The sequence below is a fragment of the Arvicola amphibius genome, chromosome 8 (assembly GCF_903992535.2).
Source record: "Arvicola amphibius chromosome 8, mArvAmp1.2, whole genome shotgun sequence".
Lineage (NCBI taxonomy): Eukaryota > Metazoa > Chordata > Mammalia > Rodentia > Cricetidae > Arvicola > Arvicola amphibius.
Genome location: NC_052054.1, coordinates 28,221,388 through 28,248,605, shown reverse-complemented (window position 1 = coordinate 28,248,605; position 27,218 = coordinate 28,221,388). Strand labels below are relative to the sequence as shown.

Genomic DNA, 27,218 nt, shown 5'->3' with positions numbered 1-27,218 from the left:
GTGTTGGTCTCTCCTGGCCCTCATATGATTCCTGACAGCTGGCAGCTTAAGTAGAGCAGGGTGACCTGTGGTGACCTTATTCACTTCTGTCTGGCAGTGCCAGTTGCCATACGGGCAATGAGTCCTTTGGAGAAGCCCAGCTTCATTTAGCCATAGTGTGCTTCCAAGACAGTGCAAGGCATCTTGGGAGTAGCCTTGGCAGTCACAGACTGCTCTGTGCTCTCCAGCGGTGAGGGGCTGCAAAGAGTTTATAGTTATGGAAAGTTTGCCATGCCCACCATTGTCGAGAGTTTTGATGTCTCTTAATTACCCTTCTTGAATTTGTGTGGCCAAATTCACTGATTGCAAGTCAGTACAATTTTACCCTTTGTTCATATTTTATTCTCTTAGAAAGTGCCTCTCACCTCTTAGTGTCTTTCCAGAGCTACTCAGTGTCTTGTGATCTAGCAATGATGGCACCTCGCTGATTGTTCTTTCAGGATCGTGTGAGTCATATTTATAATCCTTGTTCTTTTTAGTGTCTCCATTCTTAAAGATCCAAAGGTGTTCTTACACCACCTTTCTTCTCGACAGAGTGTAAGATCTTTACTTTAAAGGCTTCAAGCCTGACAAATAAATGTCTAGGGGTGCCCTTTCAGGACGATTGCTGGAAAATACTCTGTCTTCACTTGTTAACTAGCTTAGTTACTGTCACTTAAGACAATTTTTCTTTGATTTTTTTTCTGTCTGATCATGATTCACACAGTCCTTGCATTTCCTCTTTCTTACCTTATCCTCATTATGTCTGAATGGGAGAGCCCCTTCTGTTGTTAGGTCTGGGACACTTGGCCTGTAATAAGCCCACTTACATAACTGAAATTCCCTTTCTCTATTAATTTATCTTTAGAACTCGGGCCTTTGTGCTCTGCAGCATCTCTGCTGATCTTTTGATTGCTCAGTGATGCTTTCACAGGGTGTAAGCCAGGTGCAGATTTAGGAATCTTTACACATTCCTTCCACAATTCTTTCTTTCATCAGGATTTTTTAAAAATTGTTTTTATTGAGCTATATATTTTTCTCCACTCCCCTCCCTTCCTTTCCCCTCCCCTTCTATCCTGTCCCATACTCCCAATTTACTTAGGAGATCTTGTCTTTTTCTACTTCCAATGTATATTAGATTCATGTATGTCTCTCTTAGGGTCCTCTTTATTGTCTAGGTTCTCTGGGGTTGTGAATTGTAGGCTGGTTTTCTTTATGTTTAAAAGCCACTTATGAGTGAGTACATATTATATTTGTCTTTCTGTGTCTGGGTTACCTCACTCAATATGATGTTTTCTAGATCCATCCATTTGCCCACAAATTTCAAGATGTCATTATTTGGACTTGAGTCTTGTGCATGGCAATAGATGTGGATCTATTTTCATTCTTCTACATGTTGATATCAAGTTATGCCAGCACTATTTGTTGAATATGCTTTCTTTTTTCATTTTATAATTTTTGCTTCGTTGTTGTTCGTAGGTGTGTGGATTGATATCTGAGTCTTTGATTCAGTTCCATTGGTTCTCCTGTATGATTTTATGCCAATACCAGGCTCTTTTCAGTACTGTAGCTCTGTAGTAGAGTTTAAAGTCAGGGATTGTGATGCCACAGAAGTTCCTTTATTGTACAGGATTGTTTTGGTATCTGGGGTTTTTTGTTTCCCATATGAATTGAGTATTGTTCTTTCAAGGTCTGGGAAGAATTTTGCTGGGCATTGCATTGAATTTGTAGGTTGCTTTTGGTAAGATTGCCATTTTTACTATGTTAATTCTGACTTACCCAAGAGCATGGGAGCTCTTTCCATTTTCTAGTGTCTTCTTCAATTTCTTTTTTTCAAAGATTTAAAATTTGTCATACATGTCTGCAATTTTTTTAGTTTCTTTATGTAGGCATTTAGTGCTATGAACTTTTCTCAACACTGCTTTCATTGTGTCCCATAAATTTTTGTATGTTGTGTGGTCATTTTCATTGAATTTTAGGAAGTCTTTAATTTCTTCCTTTACTTCTTCCTTGACCCATTTATGATTCAGGTTAGCATTGTTTAATATCTATGTGTCTGTGGGCTTTCTAAAATTAATGTTGCTGTTGAATTCTAATTCTACACCATGGTGATCCAATAAGATACATGGGGTTCTTCCATTTTTTTTGTATCTGTGGAGGTTTGCTTTGATACCTAGTATGTGGTCAGTTTTTGAAAAGGTTCCATGAGGTGCTAAGAAGAAAGTATATTCTTTTATGTTTGAATGGAATGTTCTATAGCTGTCTGTTAAGTCCATTTGAGTCATAACATGTTAGTTCCCTTATTTCTCTGTTAATTTTCTGTCTGACAGACCTGTCCAGTGTTGAGAGTGGGGTGTTGAGTCTCCCACTATTAGTGTGTGGGGTTTAATGTATGATTTAAGCCTTAGAAGTGTTTCTTTTACATATGAGGGTGCCCTTGTATTTGGAGCATAGATGTTCAGTATTGAGATTTCCTCTTGATGGATTTTTCCTGTGACTAATATGAAATGTCCTTCTTTGTCTCTTTTGATTGATTTTTGTTTGAAGTCTATTTTGTTAGCTATTAGGTTAGCTTGTTTCTTAGGTTCATTCGATTGGAAAATCTTTTCCCAACCCTATACTCTGAGGCAATGTCTGTCTTTGAGGTTGAGGTATGTTTCTTGTATGCAGCAGAAGGATGGATTCTGCTCTTGTATCCAATCTGTTAGCCTATGTCTTTTTATAGGTGAGTTGAGTCCTTTTATATTAAGGATATTAATGGCCAATAATTGCTTGTTCCTGTTATTTTAGTTTTCATTGTTGGTGATGATACTGTGTGTGTTTTCCCCTTCTTTGGGATTTGCTGCTGTGAGGTCATCTATTGTCTGTGATTTTGTGGATGAAGCCAACTTCCATGTCTAGTACTTTGTGTAGGGCTGGGTTTGTGGCTAGGTATGGTTAAATCTGATTCTGTAATGGAATATCTTGTTTTGTCTGTCTATGGTGACTGAAAGTTTTGCTGGGTATAGTAGTCTGGGCTGGCATCCATGACCTCTTCATGTCTGTATAACTCTTGACCAGGACCTTCTGGCTTTCAGTGCTTCCATTGAGAAGTCATGTGAAATTCTGATAGTTCTGCTAGGTCTGCCTTTATATGTTACTTGGCCTTTTTCCTTTGCAGCTCTTAATATTCTTTATGGTTAGTGTTTTGATTATTATGTGGTAAGGGAACTTTTTTTTTTTTTTGATCCAGTCTATTTGGTGTTCTGTAAGCTTCTTGTATCTTCATATAGATAACTTTCTTTAGGTTGGGAAAGTTTTCTTCTATGATTTTGTTGAATATATTTCCTGTGCTTTTGAGCTGGACTTCTTCTATACCTATTATTCTTAGGTTTGGTCTTTTCATGGTGTCTCATATTTCCTGGATATTTTGTGTTAAGCTTTTTTTTAGATTTAATGTTTCTTTGACTGATGAGTTTATTTTCCTCTATTGAATCTTCAGCGTTTGAGATTATCTCTTCCATTTCTTATATTCTGATGTTTATGCTCGCATTTGTGGTTCCTGATTGTTTTTTCATAATTTCCATTTCTATAATTTTCTCGGTTTATGTTTTCTTTATTGTCTTTATTTCCATTCTCAGGTCTTGAATAGCTTCTTTTATCTGTTTCATTGCTTTTTCTTGGTTTTCTTTAAGGCCTTTGTTGATTCCTTCCAATTTTTCATTTGTCTTTTCCTCCATTTCTTTGAGGGAATTTGTCATTTCCTCTTTAAGGGCCTCAGACATTCTTCTAAAGTTATTTTTTAGGTATTTTTGTTTCATCTATATTGGAGTGTTTAAGTCTTTCTCTTTTAGTTTTTGTTGGTGTAGTGTTGCTCTTTGTGGTGTTGTGTGTGTTCTTACCTTGTCTACCCATCTTTTCCTCTGGTGTAGTTGGGACTGTATCTCTGGTGATCAATCTTCCAGGTGCCCGTGGCTCTAAGGCTCAGATGTTTGATCCTCATGGTGCAGTTAGGGCCATAGTTAGTTCCAGTCACCCCAGAGGTCACTCAGTGTTCCCAAAGGTCACTCAGTGCTCCTGGGGTTTCTCTGCAATCTCTGGGGTCATTCTGACCTGCTCCCAAAGAGGTTGCTTGCTTGGGGCTGTTCCTGCTGAGGTCGCTGGCTCAGGAGTGTTCCCACAGATGTCCCTGGCTTGGGCCTGGCCCTTCAGAGGTCTCTGGCTTGGGCTTGATCCCTTGGTGGTTGCCCCCTTGTACCTGCTCCTTGGAGGTCGAAGCAGCTTCAGAGGCCAGCTCCTGCGGAAGTCCTTGCTTCAGGCCTGTTCTGGCGGAAGTCACTGGCTGAGTTTGCTGGCTTAGACCTGCCTCAACCGAGGTTGTTGGCTTGGGTCTGCTCCCTTATAGGTCACTGATTGAGGCCTGGTCCCACAGAGGTCTCAGGCTCAGGCCTGCTCCCTCAGCAGTGGCTCCCTTGCACCTGCTCCTGTGGAGGTTGTTGCCTGGGACCTGCTCTGGTAGAGGTCTGATGTGGGAGGGTCTTCTGTTTGAGTTGATTTCATTGGTTAATAAAGAAACTGCCTGGCCCATTTAATAGGCCAGCCCTTAGGTGGGTGGAGTAGACAGAACAGGAAGAAGGAAGTGAGGTAGATGCCTCAGACAATTGCCCTGCCTCTCCTCTCTGGGACAGATGCCTCAGACAGTCGCCATGAAGTCAGCCACCAGGTCAGATGTGCTGAATCTTTCCCGATAAGACACCACTCATGGTGTTACACAGATTATTAGATATGGGTTAGTCAAGATGTGAGTATGAGGCTGGAACTAATGGGCCAGGCAGTGTTTAAATTAATACAGTTTGTGTGTTGTTATTTCGGGGCATAAGCTAGCTGGTAGCTGGGAGCAGGATGAAAAGCAGGCCTGCCCGCTCGCCCCTCACTACAGAGGTCACTGGCTCAAGCCTGTTCTTGTGGAGGTTGATAGCTCAGGCCTGTTGCCACAGATGTCCCTGGCTTGGACCTGCTCCCACCGAGTTCCCTGGCTTGGCCCTGTCCCACAGAGATCTCTGTCTCTGGCCTGCTCCCTCAATGGCTGCTCCCTTGTCTCATCAGGATATTTTAACATGAACATTATTCATTTTAATAAAATTAACTATTTTCTCATGGTGAAATTAAGGCAATTACTGCTGAGAAATTGCCTCAGTCATATTGCTTGTAGGGCATCTTTTTGATTAATGATTGATGTAATAGGTCCCAGCCCACTGTGGGTGGTGCCATCTCTAGTCAGGTGGTTCTGGGTGATAGCAGCCCTGTACTGCTTTTTGCTGGTGTCCGTCCAGCTTCTCACACCTGTCACTCCTCTTGTGATGTCGGATTCTCTTGTTCTTTTCTAATAGTCTAGTTTTCATTAGCCTGCTTCTTCAGGCAGCTTCCAGTCTACCGCCTTTCCCAGTCTGTCTGTCTTCCATCAGTTGCAGACACCCTTCCCCATCTTTCCCATCTGTTATTTTCTGTTATTTAAAAGCTAGCAAGTAATCTTCTTGCTTTCTTATCCTTTTTTCAGGACAGTGTTTCTCTCTCTCTCTCTCTCTCTCTCTCTCTCTCTCTCTCTCTCTCTCTCTCTCTCTCTGTGTGTGTGTGTGTGTGTGTGTGTGTGTGTGTGTATGTGTGTGTGTCTGTGTGTGTCTGTGTGTATGTGTGTGTGTCTCTAGTTGTTCTGGAACTCACCTGTAGAGCAGGCTGATCTGGAACCCAGAGATCTGTCTGCTTCTGCCTCCCAAGTGCTGGAATTAAAGGCATGTGCCACCACTGGCCCTTATGTCTTTAAATGTATATCCAGTTTCTTCTTTACTTCCTTCCAGAAACAACTGTTCTCCAATAGTCCTATTTTTTTCTCTTAAATTATGACTTCTAAGTTATGATTTTCTCTCAAGGGATAGCTTCAGGTTGGGGCTATTATTTAATCCTGTGCTAGTTATTTGATTCATTTCTCCAATTACCTTCACTGTGTAATCTATGTGTCTTGCTTTTGCTCCAGAATTCCTGACCTGGTTGATGATTGAACATTGGAGCCTATCTAGAAACCCGAAAGTCATCTGAATTTGCTTGTTTCTTTGCATCCCCTAATTCAGCTTGGCATCACATCTATGATTTTACTTTACCAGTATCTCTAAAGCATGCAGGATACTAGAGCGTGAAAACCCTATCACTTGACTCAGAAGGACCAATGGGATCACTGCTAGCTTGTCTATGCTGTTGGGAGTGTGTTAGTTCTGTTGTACAGGCTAATGGTAGATTATAGGCCAGTCTTTTTTTGTAGACCCACAAGTTAAAGTTGTCATTATGTCATCTTTGCCTAGAAACCTTTAATGGAAATCTTTAGAGCAGAATCTGAACTTTTAATGTTTATCTCCTAGATGTGCTATAAACTGTGTTCCTTTCTAATTTTGGTTCTTACTTTCTTATGCAGCCCTGATGCAGACCAATGTATTTTATTATTTGTTATTCCTAAATAGACCCTCACTGTCCTCTACCTTTACCTGTAACAATGTATTTCTATCTTTCGCCATCGAGACTATTGCTGTTCTCTCCTCTATTTTCCCTTCTTTATTTTTTAATTTAGAAATAATTGTTTTAATTTTTAAAACATATTTTGAGTGTAAACTAAATGTTTTGATGTTAGAAGCGACATAACAACAATGTGAGGTACTAGATATTTGTGTGCAGTGTGAGTGAGTGAGTGAATCTAGAGATTCTTCAGAGCATATTAGTCAACTCTTTACTTTTGCATAAATCCTGTAATGATGAACATGGGGCTCATGAAGCTGAGCGTCTCGGCTTGCCCAGTCTTGTATGGAGATCCTGGAGGATCCCTGGAAAGCTGCTGGTCTTCTGTTTGTGTTGGAAGCCCTGAAAAGCCGATGTTCTGTCAGCTGCAGAGGGGTGCAGCGCAGCAGGATGGGCTTGTTAGCAGAGTGGGAAAAGCCGTCAAAAGCAACTTTCCCTTTTCTTGTCCTTTGACCGGCTGCCACGAGAAGGTGGTGTACACATTTAGGGTGGGTATCCTGCTTCAAAAGAGTCCTTCACAGGAGTGTTGAGTGGCTAACGTGTTAATTGATTCTAGACCCCATCAAATTGACAGCCAAGGTAACAGGCACTGAGCTGCCTTTTCAAAATGTGAAGTTGACCATTAGTGATTTTTTTTTCCAAAACCCTCTTTCTACATCTTTCTGTTAGTTCTCTTTATTCTTGCTAAGGAGGCCATATGTCATGCAGATAATTACAGTAGATTGAGCAAGTTTCCCAAGGGCAAAAGCAATTGCCCACAAAATTGAGAGAAAATATTATCGTGATAAATAGGAAATGGAAAAGTTGTCAGTAAAGTAAGTCTCTTGATGAATCCGTGGTGATTCTTTATTACATGAATGGCCACATCACCTTATCTGAGATGAATTGCTGAGTCAGTGGCATGTGTATTTTAATAATTAATAAACTCAAAGATATAAATTCACCTCCTAATGCTCATGTTTACAGTCTGCCATTTCCAGTGCAGTTTCATTCTCTACAAGCTGAATCCACAGCACTGTTAGGATTACATGTGTCCTCTGGCTTTAATTATTATTTTATTTATGTATTTTGTTATTTTATGTGTACGGATGTTTGTATATCTGTGTGCCACATGTGTGCGTGGTGCCCACCGAGACCAGCAGAGGGTGTCTGACACTTGAGACCACAGTTTCAGATGGTGGTGAGCTGCTCAGTGGTGCTGGTCTAACCCACCGAAGGAATAGCTCGTGCTATTAAGTGAGGAGCTATTGCTAGCCCTGCTCTCTGATATTTTGTTTGATCTACTAAAGATGAGTCTTTATCAGGAACTCTTTATTGAACACATTTGTTTCCTTATATCTTTGGGTCTGTGTAGCATGTTTCCTCATTAGCACACAAGAAGTGCTGAAATATTTATATCATTCATTGATCTTAAGCATTCTATCGCTAGTGATGTTGTAATGTATTTGCCATTGCCATATTTAGCTAGTATTGATGAACAATTAATTTCCATTCAGTTTTTCAGTAATGTTTCATTTGATGTTCTAAAGAAATTGACCATTCAGTACAATAGTGGATATTTCTTACTTCTATAGAAACATTTTTTTTAAATTAGAAATGCCTATTTTAATGCATAAAAGTGAAAATGAGATCATTACAGTGGAGCTTACATGGCATAGATCATAAATCCTTTAAATTATTTTCACTACCTTGGGAAGTTGCAGGTTTTGAAAAGAATGGAAATGGATTGATTCTCTTCAAATTTTACAGGAAGTACAAAAAAGTAGGATTTTCACAGATCACCATTTTACCTCCAATGTTGACATATCAATTCTGAGTTCTTCTGTATGTGGGGCTCAAGTTAAAAGAAATCCACAAGCGCTAAGGGGTGAGCTAAAGAATACATTTCCACTTGGGGTGCCTGGGTGGAGGCTGTGGAACCTGAGGCTCTTGCCCTTGAGCACCCACATATACTTACCCTGTAAGGAAAGTAAGTCAGGGGGAGACATGCCGTGCAGCCAGCCCCTGGCAAACCCTGAGTATATTCAGAAGAAGGGAGGAAAGGCCTCATGTCCAAAAGTTAAGATTTTCGTCAGAAAATTAGTTGCTGACTTGGAGCTGGAGGTTTTGGAGGTTTGGCTCTTCCTTCAGTCTTCTTTATCCCCTGACCAGACATTTCCCTTTTCCCACTGTCCCCTGCTCAGCAGGCACCTACATGTGCTTTCTGGCTCATCCTCCACGTTAAGAAGAGCTTAAATAGTTTACACCTATCCATGAATGCTGTTAGAAACTAGTCAGTCCTCCAGCATGTTTCCGTGTCTCTGGCTGACACAAAGCACACTGTGCAAGTCTCACGGTGTGCTCACCCTGTCTGAAGCTGGTGTTTCCTCAAGAGCAGATTTTGCTTTTTGTTAGTTTGAAGTTTGCTAACTCATTATATATTTTACTTGGCACTGTGGGCTAATATACAAATCACCACAGGCCAGTTAGAACCCAACAGAGTCCAATAGTATTATATAATAAACCTCAGATAAGATAAATAGCAACATTAACTTGTTATATCTTAAATTATTGTTAGTAACAATTGTTACTATAGCTTAAATAGTTGGTAGTGTTGCCCCATGTCTTTGAGTGCCAGTTCTGGATTTAGCTTATGCAGAATAGGAGGAAGACGCAGACCTGGGTTTTAGGAGTGCTTTGGGGAGGGCTGGGGGTGGTTCTAAAGACAACTCATGCTTCATCTTTTATTTTTTAAAGACAGAGCCTGGCTGTACTATTCCAGAACACCACCAGATTCACAATTCTGCCTCTGGGATTACAACTCTCTTCCTTATCAAACTTAGATTTTAAATGAAAATATTGCATATATTGTTTGCCGTTACATCAGTGACATCCACTGCTACCTTTTCATCGAAGAGGGAAGAACATTCTTCCCTAAGTATCTATTAAATAATTCTGACAAAATTGGTAGTTGTTGGGGAGGAGTTAAGTACTTTGACAGTTTGGTTTTGTTTTATGTGAAGCAGAGTCTTTCATAGCCTGAGAGTTGGACTTGAGCTCAGTAGGTAGCTGAGGATGACCTTGAACTCCTGATCTCCTGCATCCACATCCTGAGTGCAGAGAGGTATCATTAAAGATGTGAGCTAATCCCCAAATTTGAGTTTATTTTAGTCAACAACAAAAAGTTTCTACAAATAAAGTTCTCTCAAAAAGAACTATGTCTTACTTAAGTGCCAAAACCCCAGTTAAAGAAATTGTTGTCCGCTGTGCTCTGTGTCTAAGGTTTTCAGTCCCAGCTGCATATTAGCTATTTATTTCTGCAGAGGACTTTCCCGCACAGATGGAGAATGGTCTTCATTTACAGTTTTGAGGTCAGAAGTTAGAATCTTAAAATTATTGATCCCCGACTCCAGAATGTATACACAGCATGTTTCTCTTCCTAATGTATGAAATCTGTTAAGGTCTTGGGTTTGAAGACTCTAAGCTGTGTGTCAACCCCAAGTGATGCTGTTCCCAGGGCCCCACCTGAGAACAAGGCTAGGGTAATGGGAGCGGCTCTAAGGCCCCATCTGATGCAGACCTATGCAGGCCCTGTGCACACTGCCCCAGTCTCTGGGCGTTTATGTGCGTACCAGCGCTGCTGTCCAGAAGGCCTCAATTCCTTGGTCTCCTCCATCCCCTCTGACTCTGGTCTCCTCCATCCCCTCTGACTCTTGCACTCTCTCCTCTTCTGCTGTTCCTTGAGCCTTGAGGTGAAGGAATTTGATCCCTTTTAGGACTGAGTGTTCTTGAATCTCTCGCTCGGAATAATGTCTGGCTGTGGATTTCTGTATTTGTTCCCATCTCCTGCAGGAGGAAGCTTCTCTGATGATGGCTGAGCAAGGCACTGATCTATGAGTATAGCAGAATGCCATTAGGACTCATTTTTATTTCTATGTCCCTGTAGCAGAGTTTGGTTTCCCTAGGTCCTTGGCCTATCTAATCTCAGGTTCTTAGCTACCCAAGCATAGTAGGTATGGGGAGCCATCTTGTGGAGTGGGCCTTAAATCAGCATAAATCACATAGTTGGTTATTCCTACATGTTTTCTGCTGCTATTATTTTGTGCATATTTTGTAGGCAGGTCACTCTTATAGGGTGAAAGGTTTAGCTTTATCGTGTTTGATGTCGGAAGTATATTGTTGCTTTTATTGGTTAATGAATAAAGAAGTTGCTTTGGCCTGTAATAGGGCAGAGTAGAGCTAGGTGGGAAAACTAAACTGAATGCTGGGAGAAAGTAGGCAGAGTCAGTGAGAAGCCATGTAGCTGCCCACAGGAGACAGACGCTTCCACTGGAGCTGCCACCTGAGCCCGCTGAAACTTTGACGGTAGGCCACGATCTTGTGGTGATGCATAGATTACTGGAGATGGGATAGTTTAGGATATAGAGCTAGCTAGAAATAAGCTTAAGCTGTTAGCCAACAATATTTCAAATAATATAGTTTCTATGTGATTATTTCTGGTCTGGGCGGCTGGGAAATGAATGAGCAGCCTTCTTCCAACAGGTGTTTGTATTTCTCTTTTGGTAGCATGCAGAGTACCTTCCTGTACCAAAGATGCTAGAATGTAAAGCTGAAGGCTCTCTGTAGTCACCATCTTGACTTCTCCATGTTCAGTGAGTTGTGTAGGTGGTGTCATCAGTAATAAGGCCTTACTGTCAGTTTGTGGAGAGAACCAATAGCCTTGACTGTAGTCTAGGTTGTTTGGGGGTTCCATGAAAAGTCTTGGGATAAGAACTCATTTAGACTTTACCCATTCCTGATACTGGAATTTTGGTCATGAGAGATGTCTTGTCGAGGCTCTGTCTTCCCCATTATTTGGCAATTTCATTTAGATTATCTTCATGTATGTATGTATGTATGTAAGTATGTATGTATGTATGTATGTGTATATGTATGTATACATTATAGGAAGCTTCTACTATATTGTTTCCATACCACCCCTCAAATGGGTTTAGCTGTCCCTCCCTTCAATAATGGTTTTTACTTTAGAAATCTTTGTTTGTCTTTTTGTCGGCCTTTATTATGAGCAGTTTTAACATGCTGTTTAGGTTGGCCATAGATGGGTGCTGTGAAGTACTAAGATAACCAGCCCTTTATTGACTGCAGGCCTTGGGTTAGAGGGAAGAAGTGCTCAGCAGCCATCTGGTATTGATGATAACTCACGGGAAGCTCCCCAAGAGGCCACTGCAGTACCATCCATGGAGACTCGGGGGCTTGTGCTTCTCAGTAAATACTGGATTTTAAAACTTATATTTATTATAAATTTGTTTCAATTTGTAGAACTTAGTAAATGACAGAGGAATGCCATATTTATTTGCATTAATTTGAATGACTATATAATCCCTTATCATTAAAGTTTTTCTCTTTCTTATACTACTATTCAAGTATAGTCTTAAGAACATCTGTTAATTCAGTGGCCTTGACATTTTTTAATTATTATAAATCGTGAATAAGTAAGAAATTGAATTGAAGAGAAATGGATTGGGATTCAGAAACATAATTTATAGATGTTTTGTATTCAAAACCTCATTTTTTAAATCTTTTCTTTGTGATATAGTTGGTGATTGCCTGAGAGTCTCAACATTTGAAAACATGTACCTAGGAGTAAATTAATATTTGTGTCCTACAGTGTCAAATCTGACTTTAAGGTTAGGCAAGTAATGATCGACAATTTGCCCTTTTTGAGGAACTGTTTTTAGCAGGTTTTAAGTGCTGGCTTCAGCTCTGGGCCTTCAGTTGGAATGCCATGGCTCTGTGAAGGCTTCTAGAGTGTGTTCCAGACTAACCTCACTTGAGCCATTTTGCCACATCTGTCCACATCAGCTTATACCTTCCAGCATGTATTCGGATCTTTCTGGATAGATATTGTTCCATCATGCCTTATTGCTCTCTCCTGATGTCTGTGCTGTCAGAAAAACATTAAACTGTCTGTTGAGCAAATAGTCTCATTTCTCAGGCTAGGAGTACATCTTTGAACATTGTCTCAGGAGGCAAGGAATTATATAGCTCTCTAGTGAAGAAGGGGATGCACAGGCAGCTTCAATCATTTGGAAACAGTCCCCAAAACATAGCTTTAAAAGAGAACTAACTTTCAATCAGAAACAGATCCCTGTTATTTTGTTTAAAATAATGATTACTAGTAGTGACCTACATGCTAAGTGACTGGGGCTGGCATCTGCTGCCGGCTTTCAATCTGTGCACCTGTCTGTTTTTCTGACTTTGCTTGTGTTTTGTAGGTAGCTGACTGTTCCTGGGATGAAACCATAAAGATCTATAACCCTGTTTGTCTCACGGTTCCTGGCTAAGATATGCTGCCCTAGTCTGAAGTGGAATATTGACCGATGAACTATTTAACAAAGCACTAACTACCAAAAGGATATAAATCAGGCCATTATAGATTCTGAGATTTCAGAATTTTCAAACTTGCATTGAAATCAGTTTTAAGGCAACTGATAAAGACATTGTATTATATTGCAAGACATAAGCCATATTTTCTGTAATCCTAAAGAATAATTATTGTTATGACATATATTGTAATGTCTATTAAAATGTTATCTCTGTATTGTAAAATGGACAAAAATATGGGAGGTTAATAGATTACATGGACAGTAATATATTTCATTTTTATTTGTCATTTTGAATGTAAAATATAACCATTCTTATTGATAAAAATCAAAATAAACTGCATTTCTTGATTGTATATCATTTTGTGACAGCCTTTTAAAAATGTATTGTGTATGTGGATATATTCTTGTATTTAATGTAGATGTAGCTTATGTTTCTATGTGATCTCTAATGTAGGTTTACATTATTTGGCAGTTATTTACTGAGCATCCACCATGTGTCTGACATCTACTCAGAAGGCGTTCTCTCAGGATGGTGCTGTGCTGTAAACTGTAGAGTGCCTTGGGTTAGCAGATTATTTTAAATTTGTATTTAAATCCTTTTAGGTACTGTACCCATGACATTTCTTTCTCTTACCACTTCTTCACTATCAGAACTTTTAGCCAGGTGTGGCAGCACACACCTATAACCCCAGGCCTTGGAGAACTGAGGCAGGAGGATTGCAAGTCTCAGGCCAGCTTAAACTACCTAATGAAACCTTGTCCATCCCTTATCTCTCTCTCCCCCTTCCCCCGCCATGCCCTGGTCCTACTAAGTCTTCTAGTTAATGCGCATTAAAGTGGCTTTAAATTATGCTCTCAACCCTCCTGGCTACCCCCCCTTAATGAAGAAATTACAGATGTGGTTGGAAAAGCTTAGAGTGAAAGTCAGCAAAACAATGCATTTTGCATAACTCATGTTTTATATGTCAAATGTGCTTTATAGAAATGGCAGAAATGCTGATTCTTAAGCCTTCGAGAATATTAATTTTAATAATTATTTATTTTGAGTGTGAATGCATGTGTGCCGTATGAGTGTGACAGTCACATCCTGAGTGTGAATGCATGTGTGCACATGGGTGCCGTATGAGTGTGGCAGTCACATTCTGAATGTGAATGCATGTGTGCACATGGATGCTGTATGAGTGTGGAAGTCACAGCACAGCTTTCAGGAGTAGGTTCCTAGCTCTCACCACGTAGGTTTTGATGGAAGTCAGATTGTCAGACTGGGTGGCCAGCACCTGAACTCTCCAAGCTAGCTCATCAGCCCTTGAATTAGAAGATGAGAAGATCCCCCGTGCTCATGGATTGGTAGAGTCAATATTGTGAAGATGACCATCTTACCAAAAGCCGTTTACAGATTGAACTCAATCCCAGTCAAAATCCCTGTGACATTCTTCACAGAAATAGAAAAAAGAATACAATAAAAATCAAAAAACAAACCAAGTTTATCGGGTAGCCAAGGCAATCGTGAGCAAAACCAACAGTGCTGAAGGAATTATTATCCCAGATTCCAAGCTATATTGCAGAGTTATAGTAAATAAAAACCAGCATGGTACTGGTACAAAAACAGACACATAGCTTCATAGAACAAAATAGAACACCCAAACATGAGTGCCTATAATTGCAGCCAGCTGAGATTTAACAAATATTCCAAAAATACACACTGGAGGAAAGACAGGTCTTTAATAAAGGAAAACTGGGTATCCTAATTTTAAGAACAAACTATACTTGTAGAAGTCAGAACAAAAATGAATCCAAGTGTATATGCCATACAAATTTATGTTTTATCCCAGAAAACATAAGATGAAGACAGCTTAAGACACAAAATAAAACAGCATAAATTTAGAAGTAGAACATTAGACAAAGTGAAGCCAGAACAGGGTTGGGAAATGCAAACCACAGAGTTCTGTACGTTGCTACTGACTGGACCAAAGACTTGCTTTTCAGGTTTCCAACTTCATAAATGAGAAGCATATTCAGTCATGTAGCTCAGTGTCCATGATCTGAAGACCCAGACTGTCTTATCACCAGGCCTGGCATGTAGGAAACACTCAGAGTATATTTGTTTACATGAATGGATCATGTCATGGCAAGGACACCTGTTGTCTTGGATCCTGAATCAGAAATACTACTAGTTCCTTTTACAGTGGACGGTAGTGAGCAGGGCACTCAGCTCTTCCTTCAATTGTGACCTGGGAGTTGCATACAGCTGTTCCTTGTCCTTCCCCTCCACGGGAACTAATATCTCACTAGCATCTCACCAAGGTGTGTCTCAATAAAAATGGGTCCACAATGGTTATTCTGTGTTGGTAGAACCTGTAGTAAACCCTGATCATATTTATAATGTAATGAAATTATTTTCTTCTTTGAATATGAATGATTATTGTAAGAATATACCAGGCATCTTTTGAAACAAAAACCTTAAGATTTAAAAGCTAACATTAGCCAGGTGGTGGTGACTCACATCTTTAATCTGTGCACTTGGGAGGCAGAGGCGGGTGGATCTCTGAGTTTGAGGCCAGCCTGGTCTACAGAGTCGAATTCCAGGACAGCCAGGGCTACACAGCGAAACCCTGTCTCAACAACAACAACAATAATAATAAATAAAATGAAGGCTAACTTTTCCCCCTCTCCGCTGAACTACTAGCTTCTGATATATTCTAAGGGAGGGACAGTCATTTCTTCAGTACCCACTGAAGATTCAAACAGGCTTCAGCGGATGGTTCCAAATTCTTGATTAGACAAACTCAGTATAGGAAGGAGTGTAATAGGAAGGAAGAATAACAGAGGTGAGAGAGGAATTGGAGGGGGTTATAATAATCAGAATGCACAGTATTCATGTATGAAACTATCAAATAACAAAACCAAAAACTCTTTTTAAAAGTTTGCCAAGTGTGATGGTGCATGCCTATAATTCTAGCACCGGAAAGGGTGCAGCAAGAGGAGCTTGCTGCCTGGGCTATACAGTGTGTTTGAGGCACCAGGACTAAGTGAGACCCTGTTTCAAAAACAAAACAAAACACAAGAACAAAAAATTCCCTAGTGCCTCTTGAACCATTTCCCTCTGTTCAGGGATGTGAGTGATGTGGGATTCTCCTCTGTATGCTGTGAATACCACTGGTTAATAAAGAAACTGCCTTGGCCTGTTGATATGGTAGAACTTAGATAGGTGGGGAAAACTAAACTGAATGCTGGGAGAAAGGAGTCAGAGAGAAGCCATGTTGCCTTGCCGAAACAAATTCTGGAACTTTATCCAGTAAGCCACAGCTATGTGGCAATACACAGATTACTAGAGATGGGTTAAATTAAGATATAAGAGCCAATAAGAAGCTAGAGCTAATGGGGCCAAGCAGTGATTTAATTAATACAATTTCTGTGCGATTATTTTGGCATTAAGTGGCCAGGAACTAACTAGCGGCCTCCTTACAACATGTGAGGGCTGTTTATGCTCTGACTTTCTGGTACATAGCTGGGGTTCTTGGCATCTGTCTATGAGTAAGTACTTACCAGTTGGTTCTCAAGCTAGTATTGAAAGATGAAAAGGGGCTCAGCTGGATTCTGCTCTAAAAGTGAAGGGGCATGCCTTTTGAAACCTTGGTAGTTCATGAATTCAGAAGCTTTTGGATGAAAAGTCCTTTCTGGAAGAAATCAGCACAGATGTCCTGATCACGTGCTGTGAGCATCCATCCTACCTGCTGTCCAGACTACCCCTGCACCTGCTGTGAAGGACCACATGACCCATCTACCACCAGGGCAGTGTGTGACATGCTCCATGTATGCAGTCTTTTGTGTGTGTGTGTGTGTGTGTGTTGTTGTTGTTGTTGCTGCTGTTGTTGTTGTTTGAGACAGGGTCTCACTGTGTAGCTCTGGCTGTCCTGGAGTTCACTGTGTGACCAGACTAGTCTTGGACTCAGAGAGTCCTACTTGTCTCTGCCTCCCGAGTGCTAGGATTAAACGTATTCCTTCTTAATCTTAATTACTTACCTGCCCAGTGCCATGCTGCTTTCTAGATAAGGAAGCCAGGGTGTCTGGAGTCACAAGAGACAGCAAGTAATAAACTGAATTGAAATCTTGCGTAGCAGACTCCAAACCTTTGCCCCTGCCTTCCTAATAAGATGAGTTTTATTGCTAAGAATCGAGATGTGAACTCTGGTGACTAGATTGTCACCATTTTTGAGAGGACTAACAAAATTATATTTTTCAGCCTAAATGGCGAAGAAGTTGAGTGAGAGCTTGGAGTCCATCTTCCCTCTAGATCTCATTGCTTCTGTCTTTCACACATCTTCACTGAATCCCTTAGTATTTTGTCTTTTCTAGAGATGAACCCTTAGTGATATCTTACCAACAGATCTCTTCTTAGATGATGGAGGAGGGTCATCTGTCTACTCTCATTGGTTAATAAAGAAACTGCCTTGGCCCTTTGATAGGACAGAAAATTAGGTAGGCAGAGTAAACAGAACAGGATGCTGGGTAGAAGGGAGTGAGGCAGTCGCCATGACTCTCCTCTCCAAGACGGATGCAGGCTATGATTCTTCCCGGTAAGGGTGCTACACAGATTACTAAATATGGGTTAAAGCAAGATGTGAGAATTAACCAATAAGAGGCTGAAACTAATGGGCCAGGCAGTGTTTAAAACAATACAATTTGTGTGTTGTTATTTTGGGGCATAAGCTAGCCAGGCGGCCGAGAGCTGGGTGGCGGGAAACAACCCGCCATTCCAACTATACTTAGATGCACCAATCTCCTTAAAAGTGTTTTTGAAACTTTTGTACATATGAATGGAATACTGGTTTCCTCCTGCCTTCCTCTGCATGTTCTCCCATGAGCCTGTGAATCCATTTTCTTCCAGCCAAAATCATCTTGCCAACTACACCAGCAGCTTCCTCCTGTGTGTGTTTTCTCATTAGTTGCCAAGGAAGAGTCAAGTTAAACATTAGTTTAGGTCAGCTAAAGACCTACAGTCAAACTCCCCGGCCCTCTCCACACACACACACTGTCCTGTCCCTTTACCCCTCAACTCAAGCACTATCACCCCAGTCTCTCTGAACAGTTGTCACTAGTCTCTAAGTAGCTACTCTATTTCTAGTTCTGTCGCTCCATAGCCACCCTCCTCTGGGCTGCTGCCAAAGACTCATCTAAAATGTAGCCGAAGCATCTCAGTCTCAGTGTTAAACCTTTCTCTGTGCTTAGGATTGCCTACAAGAAACAGTTCAATTCCACTAACTGGACAGCTCCATCCCAGTGGCTGCCCATAGCAAGGCTCCTCCAGCAACACCCACATTTTCACAAAGCCCATGGAAATCATGCAAGTATTCAGGTCTATCTTTGCTCAAGCTAGTCCGTGTACCTTAGGAGTTATGCCTTTGGCTTGGCAAGTTCTTACTCATCGTTTTAAAAGTTACGTGACGTGACTAAAGAAAAAGATTGACAGCAAATTCTAAAATAGCAAACACACGGTTAGCATAGCTAATGGAGAGGGGGCATAAAGAAAGGATATACTTTAAAGGATGCATTAGCCCCTGTTAGCTAATAGTCAGAGTTTATTACTGTGTGTGTGTGTGTGTGTGTGTGTGTGTGAGAGAGAGAGAGAGGGAGAGAGAGAGAGAAAGAGAGAGAGAGAGAGACAGAGAGAATATGCATGTTCATGTTCGTGCAGGTGCACATGTATGTGCAGGCCACAGGACAACTTCCACCTTGGTATTTGATGGGGTCTCTCACTGGCACTGAACTCATGATAAGCCCAGGTTGGTTGACTGGGGAAGTCAGGACGTCACCTGGGTGAGTATCCACCTCCCCAATGCTATGATTACACGTGTGCACCACCACATCTGACTATATTTGTATGTGTTCTGGGAACCAAACTCAGTTCCCCATGATTGTGGTTCAGTAACTGAGCTATTACCCCAGCCCTGGTTTCCAGAACTTATAAAGAACGTTTAAAAATCACTAGACAAAGATGGGCGGTGGTGGCGCACGCCTTTAATCCCAGCACTCGGGAGGCAGAGGCAGGCGGATCTCTGTGAGTTCGAGACCAGCCTGGTCTACAAGAGCTAGTTCCAGGACAGGCTCCAAAGCTACAGAGAAACCCTGTCTCGAAAAAAAACAAAACAAAAAAAAATCACTAGACAAGGGCTGGGGAGATGGCCCAGCAGTTAATAACCCTTCTTTCTCTTCCAGAGAACCTATGTTCGGTTCTTAGCATCCACTTTGAGATAACTGCTTGGAACTCCAATCCCAGGAGATCTAATATCTTTTTCTAACCTCTCGGGCACCCAGACACACATGGCATTAACAAGCACAATTACACATAAGTAAAAATAGTGAATCTTTAAAAAAAAAATTGCTAGACAACAAAACACAAAAGTAGATAGAGGGTATCACTGGAGAGTTCACAGGAGTGGGAGGAATGTTGGATAGCCTTCAGAATGTTTGACTGTTCTTCGCTAATGATAAGGAGATACTAATGAAAGTGAGATCTCACTCACTTTTCTACATATTGCTTTGACAGGCATTTAACATATTGATAAAAATCCATTGCTGGTTAAACTGAGAGTGTTTAGCACACTGATTCTGATAAGCAATCTGTCAACAAGTCAATATTGTAAGTTCCCCTGTGACCCTGCTGTTCCACCTTCAGTATTCTCAGAATGTCCTGGAAGACGTATAAAGGTCCAGGCATATCACACCAGTGTTTCATAAAACCTGAATGCCTGTCTAGAGAGAAAGCTTTTCCCATAGGGCTGGTGATATGGCTCAGTGGTAACGCACTTGCCTGGTATGTGTGAGACTCTAAGTTCAGTTCCTAGTATAGGGAAGAAAGGGAAGAAGAGGAGGAGGAAGGGGGGAAAGGAAGAAGAGGGAAGAGAGAAGATTTAAGAGTTTCTTTGATAATGGCTCAGTCTGTAAGCTGCTCACCACTCAACCATGAGACTCTGAAATTGGACTCCGGTCGCCTTGTGGACTCCTCACAGGCTGTGTGAGCTGTTCATACAAGAGGGCACTCCCCAGAAGTGGTCAAGAGAAATCCAAGATAGAAGCCTCTGGAGTGACATACTCATTCCTGTCATGTTGTGTGGGTCACCAAGACCAGCTACAGCCCACTGGAGAATAGAACTCCGTTAAAAGTTGATTATGACAAAGTGCTTTTAAAAATGACAAACAGTATGTGCAAATGGATGGTCTCCCAATTTCCCAATTTTACTTTTTTTTCCCCCTTGAGACAGGGTTTCTCTGTAGCTTTGGAGCCTTTCTGGAGCTCACTCTGTAGACCAGGCAGGCCTCTAACTCTCAGTGATCCACCGCCTCTGCCTCCCGAGTGCTGGGATTAAAGGCGTGTGCCACCACCACCCAGCTCCCCGATTTTACTTTTTAAAGAAGGGTTTGTATATGATTACATGTATAAAAGACTGCAAGGCGGTCAACTGTGAGCCATGGAGGGTGGAGGGTGGAGGGTGGCGAGCACTGAGGGCACCGTTTTCTTGTTATTTATAGCTTGTTTCCTTTGTCTGAACTACAATGAATGAGCAGGAGCCACATTTATAATTAAAAATGGTAAAGTAAATTTCTTTACAACCATTTGTCTTTCTTTAGAAAGCCTTCTCTGCTCCCTGTCAAGCTGATATAATTGCCTTCCTGGGTCCCTGTCTCTTGCTGCAAGACTCCCCTGCTGCCTTATCTTCCTGGTGCTGCCCCTCCCCCACGTGTGACTCCCCAAGGACCAGCTGAGTGCTTGTCCTCCAGGCCTCCGCCTAACAGACTGCCCAGCACAGAATACTTGCCCACTACGTTTGTTGAATGAATGAACTAAAAGATTGATTTCATGCCACTAATATTTATTGAGTAGCTCTAAAGATAAAGAGCTTGTGTCTAGACCTTTGGTAACTTGATGCCAATTGGTCAAATGGCTTTGTGACCTCATGTTCAAATTCTGGTTGACCTGATCTTGCTAAATATACTATGGTGTTTACCTTTTTCTTGATTTTCTTTAGGAACTTCTCTAGAGACTAATTTTGTTGGAGATGGGGTTAGGACCTACTAGAAAACTATATATAATGCAGCTGGGAAAATCTGCTGCTTCATACCCTGTAGACCAGAATATTAAGCTAAATAGTCTTGACTAAATGAGGTGGGTAAGGTAGCTGAGTCAGCCCCCCAATCCTCCACCTAATGTTAGGCTCACAAATGGAAGCAATTATAATTGCTGGTAGAAATGAATCATTTCAAAACTAGGTCTGTACAACCACTTCTTTATAATATTCGCTTATAATAGGATGTCTTGCAGCATCAGCCCTGTGATTGGAGTGGTCCAGAGAAAAATCGCCTATTGAAAACCTTAAAAAAAAAAGTTCACGTTTAGTCTTAATCTCTGTTCTCTGCATATTTTGAATATACCTTTAACACATACACATAATTTGTATGGCTGCCTCAGCCTTCGTTATTTCCTAAACCCTTGAAAACCAGAGTCTCTTAAATAGCTAATAGTGTGTAACCACAGCTTACCGTAATAAGACCGAAGAGTTCCCCAGGGAACGGGAAGCGTTCAGTACAATGCATCTGGGACTTATCAAACATATTCCTGCAAAGTCAGCTCCGTGGGGCCCAGACTCTCCTGAGTGCACACCTGTCAGGGACAGGCAGGTGGCTGGCTGGCTGTACTAGACACTGGGCACTAGCTAGCCAGAGCCTGAGGACTGGCTGAGATGGTGGGCTTTCACCACAAAGCACCCACAGCACAAAAGCTGGCCCGGACAAGAAACTGCAGCGAACCTGGGATTCCTGCTCTAACGATTTTCCGCCACGATGAAATAATAATCAGTTTCTACATCTGTATTCTACTATCGGGTTCAGCATAGAAGTGTATAAAAAGAGAAATTAGATTTTGAGGAAATATGTATATCCCATGTGTCCAGGCAAGGAGGTGCGGTGTTTAAAGGTTATGAGTTTGAAATCCCGGTGGCTAAGAGAGGAGACCCCACTGACTGAAAAGGGCGCAATGTGAAGATTTCGAACTTCTCGCCACTCAGCCACAGCCTGGCCTTGGCTATACATTTCAAACAGCGGGAGAACTAGCATGGCGCTTAGAGAAGCCTAGCTAGCGGCTGTGTTCCTGCTGAGTTCGCTGTGGGTCAGAGCTTAACTTCCAGGCAACTGAATTCAGATCAAAGTCTCACTGGTTTGTGGTGAGGGTAGGGAGGGTCACAAAAAGAAAAGTAGATTTCATAGGGAGAAGAGAATACAGGCACCTTTCACAAGTACTGAGGGCCATTGGTGTACTTCCTGGCCAGGGAAAGCGACACCCACACCATCCTACTCCCCAAAGTTGCCCTGACTGTCTAGCAGGCTGCAGCCGGTTCCCTGGGATGCAAAAACCATTTCTACGGAAACTCTCGACAGGGTGGAGAGCCTGAGGTTCATAGCTGCCTCACCCACCTACTTTATCCCCTTTATCATGCCTCTGGCGCTACCCCTCCACTCCTGGGGCTGCTTCCCTTCCAAGCTCCTCCTCTACTAGTACTGTCTGCTTGTCGTCGTCCCCCATCCTCCCCACCCCAATCCCAGTTTCGGCTGTTTGGCCCATTTTGTCTCTTTGCCTAAATTAAATGTGTCCCTCCACTTCCATGATCCCCTGCCGAGATGCCATCCTTTATGAGAAAGCTCCCGCGGGGCCATGCACGATCCCAGGACCTTTGCTGGGAGGGGTGCAGACTCCAAGCTCTTCGCCTGGCACCAGAAAAAGTCAGCCTCCGGGCTACAAAGCTTTCCCGGCAGCGGGTTCTTTCAAGGCACTGGGATCTTAAGTGTCAGGGCCCCCCCTCCCGCCGCCCTTCAGCACCGACGTGTCTGTTTCCCGTGCATCGCTGGGAGAAACCGTGGGTGGAAAATCCGCTGCAACTCGCGGGCCACCGGGCTGGGGGCGCCGTCACTTGTTGCGACCAATGAACGGTGTTCAATGCTGGGGCGCTGTTGTTTCTAATACCGTCTTTAGCTGTGAAGGGGATTCCCCAGCCCGCACCCCACTGTTCTGCCACTGTGGGAGGGAAAGAGGAGCCGCACCCCGACAGCCGACCCAGGTGGGCGCTGGGAGCCCAAGGGGCGCAGATTCATCCAACCCCAGGGGCAGCCGGCCCAGTGGACCAGTCGCCAGCCCGCACTCCACAGAGAGCCCAGTCTGACCCGGGAACCGCGCGGGACACGTCTCATCGAGGCTCCTCACCTACTTCCAAGTCGCGGTCCTTAGGATTCCCGCCACTCCTCGTAGACCGGTCCCCCACCCTTGGCACTTTTCGGAGTCCCCCGCCCCCGCCTCCCGGGAGCTGCGGGGCAGTCGCACGCGGAGCCGCCGAGCTGCGAGGACGCCCGGCAGGAGCTGCCCTGGGCAACCTAGCCCGCACTCCCTGCCCTTCGCTTCGCCCAGCCGCCGACTCCGCGCCCCCGCGGCCCTCGCTCTGCGCTTCTCAGCTACCCTCCCGCCAGTCCGGAGCTCCACCACGGGCGAGTGCGGCGGGGCCGGCGCGATGCGGCAACTGTGCCGGGGCCGAGTGCTGGGCATCTCGGTAGCTATCGCGCACGGGGTCTTCTCCGGCTCGCTCAACATCCTGCTCAAGTTCCTCATCAGCCGCTACCAGTTCTCCTTCCTGACCCTGGTGCAGTGCCTGACCAGCTCCACCGCGGCGCTGAGCCTGGAGCTGCTGCGGCGCCTGGGGCTCATCGCCGTGCCCCCCTTCGGCCTGAGCCTGGCTCGCTCCTTCGCGGGGGTCGCGGTGCTCTCCACGCTGCAGTCCAGCCTCACTCTCTGGTCGCTGCGTGGCCTCAGCCTGCCCATGTACGTAGTCTTCAAGCGCTGCCTGCCCCTAGTCACCATGCTCATCGGCGTGCTGGTGCTCAAGAACGGCGCGCCCTCGCCAGGGGTGCTGGCAGCCGTGCTCATCACCACCTGCGGCGCCGCCCTGGCAGGTGAGCGGGACCCGCGCCAACCCCCGGTCCACCCTCCCCTCCCGGTAGAGATAGCGGGGACCACTAGGTGCAACGCCCCTCACAGACGGGGAGACTGAGGCAGAGCGAGACAGAGAGATTTGAGTGGTCCTTGGGCTCACAAAAGGGACTTTGCTTCTGAGACCCAGCGCAGCCTTCCTCAGTCTTCAGCCAGCCTCCTCCATCAGCCCTCCCCTCAGCCCCGGTGCCCCGGCTTCCGTCCCCCGCCCCTTTTCTCAGCGCGTCGCCCCCACCCGGGTCTTTCTGGTTCAGCCCTTTCCTCCGGGAGGGATGGAGAGTCAGTCGCCTGAGTCGAGAGCTGGAGTCCAGCCCCGGACTGAGCCGGAAGGAAGGGGGCCGGGAACTTCCTCGATCACAAGGGGTCGGGAGGCTTGAGAGATGGGAGTGAGGCCTGGGTCACCCAGGCTCGTTCGGAGTACCCGGGCACTAGACAGAAGGGACCTGCCTGGGGCTCAGGTGCGGGAGGAGCCAGGAGGAGCTGGGAGGATCCTGCGGGATCCAGCTGCGGGCCGCAGGGGAAACCCTCTTTCCAGGGCCCAACCCGCCCGGGGTGAGGCTACTAACTGGGGTTTCCTCTCCCTTCCGGTGCCCACGGGGCGGGGTGGAGGAACCACCCGCCCAGGTGACCTCCGTGCCGGTTTAGAGATGCCAAGGCGCACACCCCGAGAGCATCTTAGCTCTAGGTGACCTTCATCCTGGCTACAGGAAGACACTGGGCTTGACTGTCGCATTTTGACACAGTAATGGAGGCACGAAGGGCTTCTGTTGGGTACCGGGGAAATTCGTGGGCAGAAGTGGGACACTAAGCATGTTTTTCCAACGCGACATGCTTCCCGGAGTGGATGACCACCCGCACCAACCCTGTGTCTCCTCTCTTTTTCTTTCCCGCGCTGACTCGACCGTCTTGGTGTGCTCAGGAGCTGGTGACCTGACAGGCGACCCCGTTGGGTACGTAACGGGAGTGCTGGCGGTGTTGGTGCACGCCGCCTACCTGGTGCTGATCCAGAAGGCGAGCGCAGACACGGAGCACGGGCCTCTCACCGCACAGTATGTCATCGCGGTCTCCGCCACCCCTCTGCTGGTCATCTGCTCATTCGCCAGCACCGACTCCATCCACGCTTGGACCTTTCCAGGATGGAAGGACCCCGCCATGGTTTCCATCTTCGTGGCCTGTATCCTGATCGGCTGTGCCATGAACTTCACCACACTACACTGCACCTACATCAACTCCGCGGTGACCACCAGCTTCGTGGGCGTGGTGAAGAGCATTGCCACTATCACGGTGGGCATGGTGGCCTTCAGCGACGTGGAGCCCACCTCTCTGTTTATTGCTGGAGTCGTGGTGAACACCCTGGGCTCCATTATTTACTGCGTGGCCAAATTCGTGGAGACCAGAAGGCAGAGCAACTACGAGGATTTGGAATCACAGGCAGCAGCAGCAGTGGAGGAGCCGCTGTCAAGTGGGGACCTGCTACCTTTTGCTATGGAGGAGCTGCCCGCCGAGGGTGGAAATAGCGGTTCGGAGGGTGCAGAAAGGGCAGGTGGCTCCATACAGCAAGGTGGGCAAGAGGCAAGGGGCAGTCCCAAAGGGGTCTCACTGGTCCCTGGGAGCTCAAGCATAGAAGAGCATTCTGCTGAAGGGAGCAGGAAGTCCTTAAAGGACACTTACTTGGAAGTGTGGAGGTTAGTGAGGGGAACTAAGTATATGAAGAAGGATTATTTGATAGAAAATGAGGAGTTACCCAGTCCTTGAAAAAGACATGCATGTATGTACATATGTACATACGGTAATTTTATATGGTAGAAATAACGTTTAAGGAAGGGCCTCCAGTTTTATTCTGAGGAGCAGGGGAAGAGAAGACAGCAAAAGCTGAAAGGGGCCGGCAGGGATGGATTAGCACCTATTTATTATTTATTAATTACCTAGTGGGACTTTGCCTGGGTGCCACAGAAGGAAGAGACCTGTGCAGGTGCTTAACAGAATCAAAAAGGGATTTCAGCTTCAGACTCCTGGACATTTATTTTGTCTTTATAATCATAACCAAATATTTGCATGTACCAAGAGTCCCTCAGCCACCCCTTCCAAAGATGGCTTGTAGCAATGATGACATCACTTAATAAGTTCAAAGATCACATTCAGGGGCACATTTCTGATGACAGAACTATAGTTTTTATTGCCTGCGAGGCAAAGAGTATATTGTTGAAATGATATTTATTAATACACTGAATTGTTTACTCTTCGGGTCATCTGCAATATCGTGTTTACTCGAATTTTCCTTCCTTCATTTTTTAAATGAGTATTCTATTATTCTATTATATAGTAATAGGAAATGTTAACGCTATTTTGAAGACATGTGTTCTTAGCTTTGATTATGAAGTCTAAAGTTTGCTCTTTGTAATTATATATCTTAAAGGCTGTTTGGGTCCCTTGCTTTATAATATTTATTATTGAATGCTATAACCTTTTAAAAAGTCCATTTTCCCTCATGTAATACTCTTTCAAGCAAATGCAGTGGCTGGAATATAATTCAGTGTTGACTGTAGAACAGTCAGAAGGGAAACAGGCTGCCTTGGAGAGCAGCCCAAATCATATTGCACACCCCCAAACTCTGTTACAAAAAAAGCAATGGCTATATTCGCATTATGATATTTTTCTATCTTATATTTGTCAAAATAAAGTGTGAGCCTATCTGTAAAGAGGTGGATTGTTCGAGTTTGTTTCAAACACCTTTGTGTGCTGTTGGGCAGTGAAAGCTGCTTCCCACGTGGGGAATACGGGGGTTGTTGTGCAAGTTCCAACCCATTGGGAGCTTTCTTTCATTTTACTGTTCCCAAAGGTGACATTAACCTTCTGACTTTCCCAGTGTTGAGATTACCAGCATGCCATGCCTGGTCTACTATGCTGCTGTACCCTGAAATCAGGGCTTCCTGCATGCTTGGCAAACTCTCTACCAACTGAGCTAGCTACACTCTCAGCTGCCATTGGGAACTTCCTAAATTACTCCTGGCAGTTGGGTTTAAGATGATAAAACAAACAACAAAGAATTTCCAGTGAGGAAAACCATAAAGAAGTAAAATACCATCTCGTACTGAAGAAAGCAAGCCACTCATTTGAGATAGCAGTACAAATGGAAATCAACATAGAACAAATGGAGCAGCCACCAAAAGGGAATGCAAGAGAGGGCCCCTGACACTGAGGTTACTCTTGTTAGCCAGCATCTTCCTGGGAGGCTCAGATCATGGCATCTTATATTTTTCTGTCAT

General features: G+C 44.0%; 2 protein-coding genes across 2 annotated transcripts in view; both read left to right on the top strand.

Moving 5' to 3' along the window:
- The window catches only part of Pex7 (peroxisomal biogenesis factor 7), a 67,341-nt gene extending 54,065 nt beyond the window's left edge, over positions 1-13,276 (top strand). Inside the window, exon 10 of the mRNA XM_038340027.1 lies at positions 12,813-13,276. Coding sequence (XP_038195955.1) covers positions 12,813-12,881 — 69 coding nt within the window. The 3' untranslated portion in view covers positions 12,882-13,276. The remainder of the gene's footprint in view (positions 1-12,812) is intronic.
- Positions 13,277-23,476: 10,200 nt separating this feature from the next.
- On the top strand, positions 23,477-25,707 carry Slc35d3 (solute carrier family 35 member D3). Its single transcript, XM_038338339.1, has 2 exons — positions 23,477-23,915; positions 24,872-25,707. Exons 1-2 carry the CDS (start codon positions 23,477-23,479, stop codon positions 25,705-25,707), a joined length of 1,275 nt encoding a protein of 424 aa, XP_038194267.1.
- Positions 25,708-27,218: the final 1,511 nt, after the last annotated feature.